The sequence below is a fragment of the Polypterus senegalus genome, chromosome 14, assembly GCF_016835505.1.
Source record: "Polypterus senegalus isolate Bchr_013 chromosome 14, ASM1683550v1, whole genome shotgun sequence".
NCBI classification, from domain to species: Eukaryota; Metazoa; Chordata; class Cladistia; order Polypteriformes; family Polypteridae; genus Polypterus; species Polypterus senegalus.
The window spans coordinates 144,814,750-144,831,028 of record NC_053167.1 but is presented as its reverse complement, the minus strand read 5'-3'; the positions used below and the strand labels follow the sequence as shown (position 1 = coordinate 144,831,028).

Sequence of the window (16,279 nt, the reverse complement as noted above, 5' to 3'; positions counted from 1 at the left end):
TGACCAAAGTGCTGTACAATAAAAAAAAGAAAACCCGACATATCCGACACACAAAACCAAAGGGTAAATGAAACAGAAACACGAGATTTTTCTTTTCTTCATTATGTAAAGCACTTTGAGCTACTTTTTGTATGAAAATGTGCTATATAAATACATGTTGTTCTTGTTGTATTTAGTGTGTTTAAGGTTTTTGTTTTCATGTTTGGACTGGTGCCCCTTGAACCCCATTTTAAACTGCAAGAACAGTTGTTTGCTTTGCATTCTAAATTACTCCTCCCATCATGGGGTTTGCATATTCTCAAGTGTCTGCCAGGGCTTCCTCTTGGTTCTCTGGTTTCCTGACACAGGTTAGGAGCATTGATGTTACTAAACTGCCCATGATGTGTTTGCGTTTGTGTGTGTTCACTCTGTGTTGGCCTGGCATCCTGTCCAGGAGTTGTTCCTGCCTTCATACACTATGCTTACTGGGTTAGGCTTCAGCTCCCCTGCTCAGGACTAAACAGGCTTAAAAAATGGTTTGGTGTGATAAAAGTTTAATCCGTGAGAGAGTCTGAGAATCATGGGAACGCATTGCCTTACAGAAAGGGGGAAGCCCATCTTGAAACGACCAGTAACGAGTTTTAGACAGAAATTGCCAAAATCTCACCATTCCTCGGTTCACTGGTGTCCGGCTTTAACCAGCGTTTTTATCCCTGACTCACATTTGGTTTGTATTTTGTCTTTTTGTTGTTTTTTAAATGTAGTATCATTTGGTGTTTTGTATTATTCATTACGATGTTGTTTTAATTATTTCCGAATTTTCTTTTCCCCAAGAATTCATTACACAACAAAGCACTGCACACAGCTGAACAATAAAGAAGCTGTAAGAAAACATCAGCCTCACATCAAAAAGAAAACATCTCCTGCTGTGCATGTGAGCTGTTTGTTCTCATTTGGAGACTGTTCTCCTACTCATTCACAATATGTCTGTCGCACATCACCTTCACTCAACAAATAGACAGTAGAATGGCCGTTACCTTATAGCGCTGAGGGATGTGCCCTTTGATCAAATTGATGAGCTCTTTCACTTGAATGCCTTTGTCTGCTTCAGTCTCCATTCCCATGGTGTCACAGAATATGAAGGGCAATTCCCTCCCACTTTTTCCATCCGTCACTGGGTAGACCCGGTACTGTGAGCAGAAACGGAAAGAGACATCTGCTTAGTCCTGCTAGAATAATTCACATCATTTTCAATACACCATTTCATCCTCTATACTTCCTTATCTGGTTCTTGGTCATGGAGTAACCCAGTCTGTTCCACCAGTGCTGGATACAACAAAAAGGCCAAGTAGAGGAGAGAAATGCTGTTCACCAAAAGACAAACCCACACACGCATTAACATTACCATTGAATTTAAAGCAAAATGAGAATTAAAGGAGACATGATTGAAGTGTTTAAAATTATGAAGGGAATTAGTCCAGTGGATCAAGACTTGTATTTTAAAATGAGCTCATCAAGAACACGAGGACACAGTTGGAAACTTGCGAAGGGTAAATTTCACACAAACATTAAGAAGAGAATCACAGACACATGTAATAAGTGACCAAGTAGTGTGGTTGACAGTACGACTATAGGGACTTTCAAAATTCGCCTGTTCTCGTCTAGATTGTTCAAATGATCTAATATTCTAATTACATTTTCTGGTCTCATCATGAACAACGTTGAGACTGCATACCATCAGAAGCTCAATAATCTGGCTAACTGGTGTCACATCAACAACCTCACCTTGAACATAAACACAACTAATGATATGATTCCTGGACTTCAGGAGGGGGCCGGTGAATCACTCACCAGTCTGCACTGAGAGGTCAGTGGTGGAGAGAGTTTCAGATCTCTCTGTCTCCACATCTTAGAGAAACTAAAATGGTCACAAAACGCTGCTGCCATCATTAGAAAAGCACGGGAGCCCCTTCACTTCCTCAGATACTTCAGGAGGGATCACAGCCTTATACTGGAACATCACGGCCTACAGAAGAGATCCCTATAAAGGGTGGTCAAGCAGGGACAGCACATCGCGGGCTGTGTTCTTCCTACTGTAACGGTTGCTACATATTGTATGTGCTGTGTCTGTTTCTGCTCACTTGTTCCCTTTGGAATATATGTCCTAGGTATTGAGTATTTTAAGGATATCTCTTTAAGGGGAGAAGGGGGCCAAACCACGCCTGTGAGTCCTACCATAAACACGCTGGTGTATGTTGTAAGGGGATGGCCTGGCTTCATAAAAATAAGAATAAAGGAGGAGAAGGAGCTGGGAGAGAGCACATAAAAACAAGGGCTGGCTGATCAGTGGAGGGCATTTGTGTGCACAGCACTGCCTACTATTTGTGATGCTAGTGTCTTCTACTTGAGGGACACCGGGTAAGGTGGACTTTTGCATCCCGGAAAGGACTTATCTCCAAAATGGTGAGAACGCTCCTTTATATTGTAGAGGGGAAACATACCAGTATTACATTTTAGCAGTACACTAGATTTAACAGAAAAATACCCAGGCCAGTTGGATCCAAACCCAAAAAGTATGATTAAAAAGGGACCAGGGAATGCGATGCGTGTGTGACTTATACTTTTATATATGTACTATATATATATATATATATATGTATGTACTGTGTATATTCATGTGCTGTCTGTAAGTAGTCATGTTTCTTTGGTCTCATTTACTTTTTCTGCTTTAATGTTTTTCTGCCCAGTTCATTATAAAGGGGTGATTTACGAGTAGGGTCATATACATTAGTATTTATTTACTTGTTCAGTTCAATTTCGTGTTTGATTTGCTAAAGGGGAGTATGTATATACTGTAGTTCTGTTTGGGGTTTTCATAATATATACTGTCTGTTTAATTGGCTTAATTTTGTCTGGTGGTTTTATTTATGGTTCATAAAAGACACCTCCATCAAAGAATCAGAGAATTAGTCTCTTACTAAGTCTATATACAGCAAGTGCTACATGATATAGGTGATATTGTTGAAGAAGCTATTTTCAGTTCAACATCTGCGTTGTGCTCTGCATACACTGTAGCCAGCAATAAGAGATGGGTTGAGAGATCATCACACAGCTACTCTTTATGGTAAGTTGAGACAAGCAGTCATTGCAGCCTAAAATACATGCCATTCTGTAGAGGCGTGCTGGAAACTGAGCCATTTTGGATCAAGCAACATGCTGGAGAAGCACTTATTTGATGATCAAGCGTTTGCTTAAACTCAAAATCTTTGTTGAAGATCTGGATAATGGAGATGTTTCACTAATTGATAGCCAGTGGCCGCAAGTTACACAATTAGAAAATCTGCCTTCTCACCCTTTTGCCATAAAGACATTGCAATCTGAAGATTTAACACCTGGTAGATTTTTGTTGGAGTGTAGTGGAATCCTGTTCGCTGCTATTTACGTTGATCCTATGAACCGAATTTGTTGAACACTGACCTGATTGCTAAAGAAAAGGAGGAAAGATTCATGGGTAAAGCCCAAGGTAATTACAATTAACGAAAAATAAAACTGAAACTGAAACCGTCATTAAAAAACATTTACGTAAACTGAAAAAAAATAATTAACAAAACCGAAATGAAAAAGTAAAACTAAACAAAGCTATTAAAGTAGCTGCAAAGACTAACTGAAATAACATAATAATTTACTAAAAATATTTTTAGTTTTCGTTTTTGAATGAATATTCTTAGCGTTAGTCTTTAACTCTTGTAACTTTTAACACTAAAACAGAAAGTCACCCACAACGTGTCGCCCGCATATATTCATCCAGTGAATGGTGGCTGGTGACGGAGGTGTTCACACAGCATTTGTAGTGACAGAGCGAGCTGAATATGGGCATGTAAATCATGTGAAATAGAAAGCAATTTACATGCTGCCTTTCTTTGTGCTTGTTGTTTATCAAGATGGACAGAAAAATCACAAGTGAGTAACGTTTCAGTTTATTTCTCATGTCCCTGCTTTTTGTTGATAGTAATTCACCTGCCACTTTGCACAGGAGAAAACTTTTTTACTTTCTCGTGTACAAAGAATAGAGAAAGTATAGTAATCAATAAAAAATTCTACATCGAAATTCTGAAGAATCTTTACGTTTTAGATTTCCCTGAATACAGTTTTTTGGAATTATGTCTGTGTGTGTGTAAACATGATAACTCGAAAACTCAATGAGATAGATGGATGAAATTTGGCATGTGGTTGTTACACCAAAACTGTAGATCTGTATTAACTTTTGGGCCAAATCCATCAACCGGAAGTGGTACTTTACCTGAACACGTGCTTGATTTTATTTTATTCATGCAGCTGCAGATTTATCCAACTTTACTTTTATAATAATTGCTGAATATATTTTAATTTGAATGGTTGTTGATAGTTCTTAAATGTACATAATATAAAAATATAATCATTGTCTTGCAGTTTACTCTTCAAATATCCACCCCTATATCTGAGTATACGAGAATGTCTAAGGAAAACCACTCATGAATTTTGAAAATAAAATGCCACTTATCGAGAGACTGACTAGTTCATATAAGAGCAGCAAATTGTTACTGACCAATCACTTTTGCTTTAAAAATGTTGTTTTATTCTATATTTATTAATTTATCTTTTTTTAGCTCATATTCACAGCTCAAAATAACTTATATTGTGAAAATAATCCAATAGCAGAATTATATTTTAAAATATTTGTTCCCCTTTTTTCAATGTTTCTTTCTCTTTCAAAATAGATAGTTGAAATATATTCTTTTTGTTCTTAACATCAGCCATAACATACATATTGTATACTAGGGATTTTTCCTGCCTTGCATCCAAACCTGCTGGGGTAGGCTCCAGGTTTCCTGCGATCCTACTCTAGTTAAACATGTTTAGATAATGTATATGTTGTTCTTAATCTCAGATGCTGTCTCTGTCATTTTGTTCCCGTCCAAATACCTATTAACTGCTCTTGCTCTGTTCATTAAGGGTTTACCAGTGTTTTATACTGGCTATTCAAGTCTCACCACCCCTAACCTTCACACTACATGCTTGTTTTTCTTTATTTCCCCGAATACAGCAAGGTGGGGTCTGTAAACTGATTCAAGTCATGTTCTTGCTCAGGCCCCATGATTTTCATGCTCACACCTGTCTGAACACAGTAGAATCTGTTTTCTGATTTTTGATATGTTTTTAGGCCTGCAGTTGGCAAAATTCTGTCTAGAAATTGTATGTGCCTGAGATGGAATCTGAGATCAATATGGCTGGTAGAAAATAACAAAGCCCAGAATGTGAGATTTTTGAATGCAATATTAAAGGCATTCATTATAAGCACATTGTCTTGGAGTGGGATATGTTGTTGCATAGACAGTTTGAGTATAAAACCATTAAACCTTAAAGTTCACCTAAATTTCATTACAGATTGGCCCACTCTGGGTAATAAAAGAATAAAAGTGCCAACAGTCAGTGCACATTTGTTCAGCAGAAATAACATAGAAAATATTTAAAAAATTATAAAATTGTGCAAAATTGTTCATATTCAGTATCTGCTTTTGATTATGCTTGTTTTTAATCAGACAAAAACAAAACCAGATAGTAAACCATGTAGTGTAGTCAGCCTCAACTAACATTAAACTAATACTATTCTCAAATCCATTAAGTGTACAGTTCTGTCTGACTGTGACACAAAAGTAAATTCCATAGTAGCTCTTTAACCAGACCATAATTACTAAAACTAAAACTGAAACTAAGAGATATAAAAATAAAATAGAAATGTGTTTATGAAATAAAAACTAAATTAAAAATACACAATGAAGGAAAACTATAACTAAACTGGATTTCCAAGTAAGGTCAGAAAAAATCTAGAAATAAAAACTAATATAAAAAGGCAAAACTACAGTATAATAACCTTGGTACTACCTGAAACTCCTGAACCACAGGACCAAGGAACCTTGGTAGCTCAGAGTCATCCTTTGCAGAGTGATGCCGCTTAAACAAAACAACCAGTAAATGTCCAAAATACAGACATTTCAGCAAGATTATTTAAACAAATTTAAAGAAGTAGAAAAGTATGACTGTTCATTGAAACTGACTATAGAAGAAGTCATCCCTGCTTACCCAGGATTTATTAGTGATGTCGTTTGACCTGTAACAGCAGTGCTGCCCACACAGATTTAGTGTTGGAAGACTGTGCTCTGCACTGAAGTAAATCAAATTAGATTTAAGAATTTGTACTGTATAAAGGAGGACCTGACAGAAGAAATTCTATTTCTAAGAACAAGCTGTTGGATTTTTTGGTTTACTCTTGAGAGACTGAGAGAGGGGTCTGAGTGTCTGAGCTTGTGAGTGTTCTGATAAAAACCAAGATCCAGTCCTTTAATGACCTCTTAGGCACAGCGATTGGTAGGGTGTCTGTCTGCGGAGAGAGTGTCGAACTTGTCACATCGGCAGTGACATTCGTGGAAGGCAGTGGACAGATTGGGACAGCATGGGGGGTCATGAGGTCACTGGAAAGGGGTGTGTGGCACTCCTAATATCTTTGCAAAAGGGTGAAGGCCCAAGTCTTTAGAGTCCTGGTGCTTCCAGTCTTGCTATATGGTTGTGAGACATGAACGCTATCCAGTGACCTAAAATGAACATTAGACTCCTTCAGTACTGCGCCTTTTCAGAGAATCCTTGGGTACCACTGGTTTGACTTTGTGTCGAATGAGTGGTTGTTCACAGAGTCCCAAATGAGGCACATTACCTGCATTGCAAGGGAGTGTCAGTTACAGCACTATGGCCATGTTGTGCAATTCCTTGAGGGTGGCTGGACCAGGCCAAGGGGACGCTCACGCAACACCTGGCTGCAACAGAGAGATGGTCATTTCCTGAGGGTGGGACTGGACTGCTTGTCTGCCTCGGGGTGACAACCGGGATCCTGAGCTGTTACATCATGTGGTGTGTGTGGTAAGAAACTGTACCAGTGCAAGCTTCCCAACCTCTATAGATACAGTGTTTCTTTAACAAATGTACAGATAAAAGTTTTTTAATCTCCTACCTTCATTTAATGTAATCTTTCTTGTTACATCACCTTACATTTTACATTCAAATGATACCTGAGTCTCGAAAAGGTATGGTTATGTACAAAATGAAGATTATTTCTTTTAAATTGATTATTTGTTAAATTGTCTTAAATCAAGCAGCACTGGAGTTGGTGGTAACATAAATCGAAAAGATAGAGTTGGAGTCCAAGGTTTTGTGTACCAACTCCACAACACTGCTTGCTTATGCATATTTTCATTTGTGAGATACCTGCTCAAATCTTATGTTGTACCAAATAATGATGCTATGCACGCAGCATGTTGTGGACACACTTAACACTAGAATACCAAAGTCTACGGAAAAACTTGTAATCCCGGCCCATCTTAAATCCCTTCTCACCTCTCCATCAGCGTCTTTTGTGTTGTAAATGTGTTGATCAAAACAAGCTGCAAGCAGCCTGTTATCCCATCCAACCACCAACGCAGAAAGGGCAGAAAGTTCTCTCAGCTCAAGTCTGTTTACCTGCGTGTGAGTTGCCGGGAGTTGTATAGGGTAAATAATATATCGTTATTTGGAATACATACATTTCCCGTGTGTTCCGTGTCTACAAAGATCTGTGTAAGCACATTGTTAAAACATAAACATTTTTCAAGTTTTAGTAATAATTGACAAAATGTAGACATGAAGTGTATAATGTGTGAAGCCTGAAGTCCAAATATCAAATAAACACTTTCAGAAAAGGTACAAGTATAACAAAACAAGTGCGCTTTTATTCAAGAATATAACTGCAGAAAAAGAACTCACGTTAAGGTGCACCTTTGGCACGCCCTTAACACTAGAATTACCAGAGCCTACGAAAATACTTGTAGATCCAGCCCAATTTAAATCCATTTGCACATCTCTGCCAGTGTCTTTTGTCCTCTAAATGTGCCAATAAAGACAAGCAGCAAGCAGCCGGCTATTCCATCCCCCCACCAACTTAGAACGTTCACAAACTTCTCCCAGCTCATGCCTTGATTGATTATCTGGAAGTGAAGTGGAGTTTTAGAATGGAAATAATAGATCATTATTTGGAACACACGCATTTCACGTTTGTTTTCTGTTTCTACAGTGATCTGTGTAAACACATTTTTAAATCAGAAACGTTTTTCATATTTTAGTAGTAAATGACAAAATGTAGGCATAAACTGAATAATGTATGAAGCCTGAAGTCCAAAGATCCAATAAACAGCCAGGAGGTGCTGCAGGGAGACCGGGGGATTTTTACTTTTTGTTTAGCCCGGAAGTACTCCCAAGTCATAGAGATGGAAGCCCGGAAATACTTCCGGACTAAAGAAAATGCAAGTCCTCCGTTTGACCCGGAAGTGCTAGCAAGTCACATGGAGGAAGAACAGAAGCACTTCCGGATCAAGGACTATATAAAGGACTGTTGGGAACCCAGCAAGCAAGCTGGAGTTGGGAGGTAGATGAAAGAGCTTGCTGGTAGGTGTGGAGGAGAGAATTATTATTATTATTATTGTTGTTATTTTTATTGAGAATTATTAGTATTACCTGCCTGTGTATGGTGGTTAGGGTGCTTGAGGCACTATTACAGAAAAGGAAAGAATTAAAAAAACTTTTTTGTGCTTTTACCAGGTGTCCTGGACATTTGTCTGTTGGGTTAGAGGAGCGACAGCACCCTCTTGTGTCACAGTGGCGTAGTCGGCAGGAATTCTGGCCATCTGTTTCGCAGAATCCTGCATTATTTTATGGACACAACCCGACAAGACAGTGTCGCAACATGTGGGAATTCACCAAAGCCCATTCACCAATCCGTCATGGGAAAGAAGAAAGTAAAGTAAACTGACAATACCAGGAGAAGTCAAGAGCTTGACCTCAAACGCATCAAAGATGAGATATGGAGTGGCTACATATATCGGGAGGAAAAAATTCAAGGTGATGATGTGCAAAATGAGGTATGTGCCGGGGAAGGGATTGTGAGGTTTCTCAAATTTGTACACTTTGTCCCATACTCATATCTCATAGAAGGAGATCATCCAGAGATTTCATGAGAGGCAGAAAATACTCCCAATGACAGTAGTGCGCTTCCCAAAGATCGTTCGAGTGCTGAAGACTTCTACCTGCAGCTTGCCAGAAAGGGACACATGACCTGCCCTGAGGAATGCTGGGATAGAGAAGGTCAGCATCGGCCTTGACTGCTGCTTTGATGATATCCCGACATACATGGACTCCCCAAAGGGGGAGGGGGAGGCGAACAAAGCAGTGCCCCCAATAATGAAAGGTAAGGAGGTTCAGGGAGTGACTAATTGGTCCGCCGATAAAACGAAACATGTGGATCACAGTTGGCACGAAGCCATATTCCGAAACTCCAAATCCCAAGAGTCAGTGCAAATCCCGACAGTGTATGCGCAGGGTATGCTTGACGACTCACGGCTGGGGGACGGGGCTTATGGAGGTCAGAGTCTGTCACCAGCTAATTGTTTGACTGACTTTGATGTGTGGGAGCTGGAAAGGTTGCTCCAGCCCATACACTCATTTTTACAGGTTGTTACAAATATGAAAAAAATACTCGAGGAGTTGGGAACAATGGCTGAGGTGCCTTTAAGATGGGTGATGGAGTACCTGTGGCTGCTTGATTGGCAGTTACCCCAGCTAATGGATTTGGCGGTACAGGTGAGTCCCACAAGTACCATACAAAATAGGGGGACACAGAGTGAAGGGGCAGCCAGATTATATGATATCAGTTGTCAAGTAGCCTCGTGTCCTACAAGTGGGAAAGAGGTGATGAACGAGTGTCTGGAGGAAGGGTCAGATGAGTCAGAACAGTGGGGTCATGCTAACTTCCGGGTGGTCACTACCCTTAAGATATCGGCACCAGTCTCACCTAAATCTAAAGGGGCTCAGACAGTAAATGGTCTTTCTCTTATTCATAGAGAAACCCAAACTGTGATCAAACCCCAGAGAGAATAGGAGGTCCAGGGCAGAAAGCAGGGATCTCCTAACAAGGCAGAGCATGGAGTGGTGAGGTCCCGTGCAATGGAAGGACGCTCTCTGAGGGGGCAAGGAGACGATCCACCCTCAGCTAGTCAAAGGGCAGAACAGCCATTTCCAGGATGCTTCCAAATATGCAGGGCAAGAATGGCAGGAGGGAGGCAGTCGTGCTACGAATGCCGTTGGCCAGGCCGTATGTGGAGGAATTGTCCTTTTAGAGCCAGAGAGGACATCAGAAGACGAACAAGGAACACTAGCTTTCCCCAGTTCTCTTGCTCTTGTTTTCTAGGACAAAACCACAGTCTGGCCACAGTAGACAGCCCCTCCTGGAGAAGGACAACCCTTGTGGGACTGGACGCTTCGACCCAATGTGCTCAGCTGAGGGAGGGAAATGTGATGGATGGCCAGCAGTTCAACCCACCCGGCACGCCCAAAGAATGGAAGGATGTGGGAAGGCAGCTACTTTGGGACACTGCCTCCCCCAGGATGCTAGATGGTGATTTTCCTGCAGCATAGCACTGCCCCAGATTCCCGCAGGGCACCATGGGATTTGGAGTTCAGTTTCACAGCCCTGCTGGGTACTGTGGGTGCTGCTTTTTACTTTCTGTATAGCCTGAAAGTACTTCCTAGTCATGGGGACAGAAGCCCTGAAATACTTCCAGGCTGAAGAAAACTCAAGCCCTCCATTTGACCTGGAAGTGCTGGTAAGTCACATGGGAGGAGGAACGGAAGAAATTCTGGGTCAAGGATTTTATAAAGGACTGTTGGGAACCCAGCAAGTGAGCCGGAGTTGGGAAGTAGATGACAGAGCTGGCGGGGAGTGTGGCGGACAGAATTATTATTGTTGTTCAGAAAGCATTTGATGAGGTGCCATTGAGAGGTTGGGCATTAAGTTAAAAGAAGTGGAAGTTCTGGGTGATGTTTTTAGATTGGCTCAGACACAGGAAGCAGAGGGTGATGGTGTGAGGAACCTCATCAGAATTGGCCAATGTTAAGAGTGGTGACCAGCAGGGGTCAGTGCTGGGGACGCTGCTATTTTTAATATATATAAATGATTTAGATTGGAATATAAGTAACAAGTTTGCAGATGATACTAAGATAGGTGGATTAGCAGATAATTTGGAATCCGTTATATCATTACAGATGGACTTGGCTAGCAGACAGACTTGGGCAGATTTGTGGCAGATGAAATTTAATGTCAGTAAATGTGAAGAATTACACATAGGAAGTAAAAATGTGAGGTTTGAATACACAATGGGCGGTCGGAAAATCGAGAGCACACCTTATGAGAAGGATTTAGGGTTAAGCTATTGACAGTGTTCAGACGCCATTAAGAAGGCTAACAGAATGCCAGGTTTATATAGCGCCTTGATGTGTGCAGTTCAAGTCACAGGAGGTTCTGTTGAAGCTTTATAACACACTGGTGAGGCCTCATCTGGAGTATTGTGTGCAGTTTTGATCTCCAGGCTACCAAAAGGACATAGCAGTGCTAGAAAAGGTCCAGAGTAGAGTGACTGGGGTGATTCCAGGGCTTCAGGGGTTGAATTATGAGGAAAGATTAAAAGAGCTGAGCCTTTACAGTTTAAGGAACAGAAGATTAAGAGGTGACATGATTGAAGTGCTCAAAATGATGAGGGGAATTAGTCCAGTGGATCAAGACTTGTATTTTAAAATGAGTTCATCGAGAATACGGGGACACAGTTGGAAACTTGTTAAGCGTAAATTTTGCACTAACATTAGGACGTTTTTCTTTACACAAAAAACGATAGACACTTGGAATAAGAGACCAGTTACAGACCTGTTACAGACTCAAATCAAATGTATGTTTTTATTCTATAATAGTAAGAATAAGAGCAGTTCACTTTTCAAAACAGAGGTGTCCGGCATTGATCCGACAACCTTTTGATTACCAATCAGCAATTCTTACCACTGTGCCACCAAAGCGGTTGTATTAAGGGTGTGTCAATGTCGCACCCTAACGCAGGTTCTTTTTCTGCAGTTATATTCTTGAATAAGAGCGCACTTGTTTTGTTTAACTTGTACCTTTCATTAAAGTGTTTATTTGATATTTGGATTTCAGGCTTCACACATTATACACTTCATGTCTACATTTTGTCAATTATTACTAAAACATAAGAAGCGTTTCTCTTTTAACGATGTGTTTACATAGACCAGTAGTTCTCAAACTGTGGGGCGGGCCCCCCTAGTGGAGCGCGAAGTAATCAAAAGAGGGGGCATGAAGATGTGAATAAAAGAAAACAAGAATCGAAAATATGAAAAATACATCTATTGAAACCAAAACAAATTAACTAAAACTGCATTCTGATACTAGAAAAATAAATATAGAGTTAGATAAATGTTGATAAAAGTTAAGTAGGTATAATAAAATATGCATTTATGATATATCATTAATTAAAAAAGAACAAATTGGTATCAGTGGGCTCCTTTCAAAAAAGGGTAAGGGGGGCGCGATTAAAACTTATCCAAACTCGTTTCGCAAATACATAAAGGTTGAGAAACGCTGACATAGACTGTTGTAGACACGGAACACACATGAAATGTATGTATTCCAAATAACGATATAGTATTTACCCTATAAAATTCCCGGCAAGTCACACGCAGGAAAACAGACTTGACCTGAGAGAACTTTCTGCCGTTTCTGCATTGGTTGGGGGATGGGATAGTAGGCTACTTCCTGTTTGTGTTGATCGGCACATTTACAACACAAAAGATGCTGGTGGAGAGGTGCGAAGGGATTTAAGGTGGGCTGGGATTACAAGCTTTTTCATAGGCTTTGGTATTTGTAGTGTTAATGCAAGTCAACTGACCGCAGACACAGATAAAGGCCAGGAGGCTACATATTTTAGTTGAGCAATTCTGACCATCATCTCTACCTTCCAACATTACTTGTTCTCATAGTATAACCCATTGCCATCACTTCTGTGCCACAACCGACTGCCCATAAATTAAGTGAAGCAGGAGAATTTGATCTCTTACAAAGCAGTGGATTCTTACATGCTTGGTGACACTGGTGCTACTTGGTCCCACATCAGCCTGAAAGATGGTGTTTCCTCTGTAAGCAGAATTCACTGAGTTGAAGTAGCTCGACTTTCCAGCTCCAACCTGTCCTACCAGTAAGATCCTTGGCTTTTCCACAGAGGAGAAACCAGTCTTATAATTCCTGATTTCAGAGAGGAGCTTGTTCCTGGTGCTGTTATGGAAGCAAAAAGCAAAGTTGGTGAAAAATGTTCACTGACAGTTGCAAGAAAGCCCAAGAAGTACCAACACTAGAATCCCTGAAGCCTATGAAAAAATTTGTCTTGTATTGTAAATATGTTCATTTGCGCAAGCAGCCTGCTATCCCACCACCCACCACCCCCGATGGAGATGAAGTCACTCGAAAAATTCTCAGAGCTCGTGTGTTTATCTGGGTGTGAGGTGCCTGGAATTGTAGAGGGTAATAATTTATCATTATTTAGAATACATACATCTCATGTGTTTCGTGTCTACAACATTCTGTGTAAGTGTAGGATGACAGGATATGGGAGGCCAATAATGCTAAACACATACTTAAAACATATATTCAAATGACAACTCATGTTCAAATGCCATAGCGTTTTCAAATAGTGACATTTTCATGTGTGACTGTTGTGTGTGTGTGCATGCGCAAGAGAGGCAGAGACAGATTTGATCTCATTCAAGTGGCTTCTGGAATATAAAATTAAACACTGTTGCAAAAGTATAATGAAACAACTGTGCTTTTATTTAAGAATATAACTGAATAACAAAAAATTCAAGTGAAAACAAGATACCAAGAAGACTTGATTCACCAGCGTTTGTGTGTCTGGTTATATCCCTTCAGCGATATCTTTTACAGGTAGCAATACTTTACACCGAGCGCTACAGAATTGAATCAAATGCTTCTTCATTTAGGGCATATACACCGCCAGCATGGCACTGCCAGGTCTAAACACTAGCGTGGCAAGGTGTTTGCGTACTAAAGTGACTTTAGCTGCAGGTGGAAGTTCCAAAATCATTTTACTTTATGGTGCCAAGCAGAGTTGTGCTATGGCACAGCAGTCTGTTAGCCAGAGAAAGCAACATGAAGAGGTTGTCTGTTGTTACGGTTCTGCCTTTGTCCAGAAACGCCTCCATAAGTTTTATGATCACAGCCTCTGAAAGTCTTTGCCCTGGGTTGTAACTCAAAACACAGCTTTCAACAAAACCTGGCCAGATGTCTGAAACTGCAGCATATCTGTTGTTTTTCACACATTCTGCATGGGTGTATTTGTTGTCAAAGCGTAAATGCTGCATGATAGTCTGATAGCGGTCATGGGACATCATATCTTTGATTGCCGGTACAACAGATAGTTCTGAGCAGGCATCAGCCGCAGCACCAACTGTGGTCATTGCTGCTCTTGTGAAAAGAATGGAGATAAACGTCATCAACTCAGAGAAGGAGAGGCAAGTTTGTTGTACCACATGAACGTCACTGAGAGAATAAAATTGAATAATACAGAAAAAGCGCTAACTTTTACTAGTAGCCAAGATGTACACCAGCTGTTACAGACTCAAATCAAATGTATATTTTTATTATATTATAGTAATAATAACAGCAGCTGACTTCTTACCTCTGCACCATCCAAGAATACATATCAACGTTCTGTCGATCTGAGCTTTTTTAACTCATTGACAGCAACATGTAAATCGAATGATTTTTTTTTTGTTATATTCTTGAATAAAAGTGCACGTGTTTATTTGATATTTGGACTAAAGTCTTCACACTTTATCCACTTCACATAATTAATAGTATACTATGGAATAACTCCAGCTAACTCACACCCAGATAAACACATTTTAGCTCTGAGAATTTTGTGACTGACTTCAGCTCCATCGGGGCGAGGAGTGAGTAGGTGGTTCTAGCAGGCTGCTTGTTGCTTATGCTGATCGACACATTTGCAAAAAATAGACGTTGATGGAGAGGTGTGAAGGAATTTAAGGTGGGCCGGGATTACAAGTTTTTTTGTAGGCTTCAGAGATTCTAGTGTTAACCACAATTAAACTTGTTTGTTTCTACAAAGTCTCAAAAACCTTAATGCCTCCAAGCTGTTCATAAATCAGCAGAATAACAGCAAAGCTAGTAATGGGGACATTAAATGGACATTTAGAAGAGACCATACATTGCTCAAAATCTCTAGCCCTACTATTACCCTAGGGTCAGTACTGACCCGTTTTCAAGTTTTAAATGCATAAAAGTACCACATACATTTTGTTTACTGCATCAAGGCTTTTTCCATTTTTCGGAAACTTCCATTTAAACAAACAAAAAAAAAAAGTAAATTATTTCTCTAATCAGAAATTCACTGCCTGTGGTCTTACCGGGTCGGCCACGACCCAGGGTACAATAAGAGATCATAAAACAATAAATACTGGCCAAACTTAAGTTCCAGTATAAACACACTCTCAGCTCACTCTGGCCCCCCCCACACCCCCACACAACTCTGTCAGGTAGCAGGCCTCTCCCATCCCCCGAGCTGTAGTCAGGGGCTTATCTCTTCACACCTCCCCCGAGTAAAAAAACAGAGACAGCCCATACAAAACAGACCCAGACCAGTTCAGTTTGGTGATTGTGACTGGAGAGAAAGCATCTAATTTGCAGAGGTAAAAATGGCCAGATTCACAGCACTCCAAGCTCTGGATCATATCCTAGCTGAAGGACAAGTTACAGAGTGGCACAGCGACACTGATGAGGTGGACTCAGAGGAGGAAGACATTGTGGAGTGTCAGTCAGAAGACACAGACACAGAGTCTGAGGAGGAGATCACCTCTGAAGCAGTTTCCCCACCAGCTGAAGTACTACAGTCCAAGAATGGCAGCATCTCCTGGAGGTTAGTACCACCTGACGAGACTCGCAGGACAACTGGCAGGGCAGCTGCTGAAAATATCATCAGAATGACTCCTGGGGTCACAAGGTTTGCCATAACAAGGATAAGTGACATCAAAACAAGTTTTGAACAGTTCATACCATCATTGCTGAAAAAAATAATACTTGACATGACAAACCTAGAAGGACAAAAAGTCTACGGAGACACATGGATTGACTTTGATGAAGAATTCCTGGATGCTTATATTGGAATTCTTCTTCTTGCTGGAGTATACCGATCCAGCAATGAGGCCACAGCCAGTCTCTGGGACACAGCAACAGGCAGAAATATTTTTCGGGCCACAATGTCACTGAAGAGCTTCCACATGATCTCGAGAGTCCTCAGGTTTGACAACCAAG

The 16,279-nt window shown here is 40.5% G+C and overlaps 1 protein-coding gene across 1 annotated transcript in view; it reads right to left on the bottom strand.

Annotated features, from left to right (window-relative positions):
• LOC120514878 (interferon-induced protein 44-like) overlaps nucleotides 1-16,279 on the bottom strand; it is a 43,347-nt gene that overhangs the window by 14,069 nt on the left and 12,999 nt on the right. The window contains exons 4-5 of the mRNA XM_039735506.1: nucleotides 13,012-13,207; nucleotides 1,017-1,169 (exon numbers count right to left, since the gene is read on the bottom strand). Of these exons, the coding sequence (XP_039591440.1) occupies nucleotides 1,017-1,169; nucleotides 13,012-13,207 (349 nt within the window). The remainder of the gene's footprint in view (nucleotides 1-1,016; nucleotides 1,170-13,011; nucleotides 13,208-16,279) is intronic.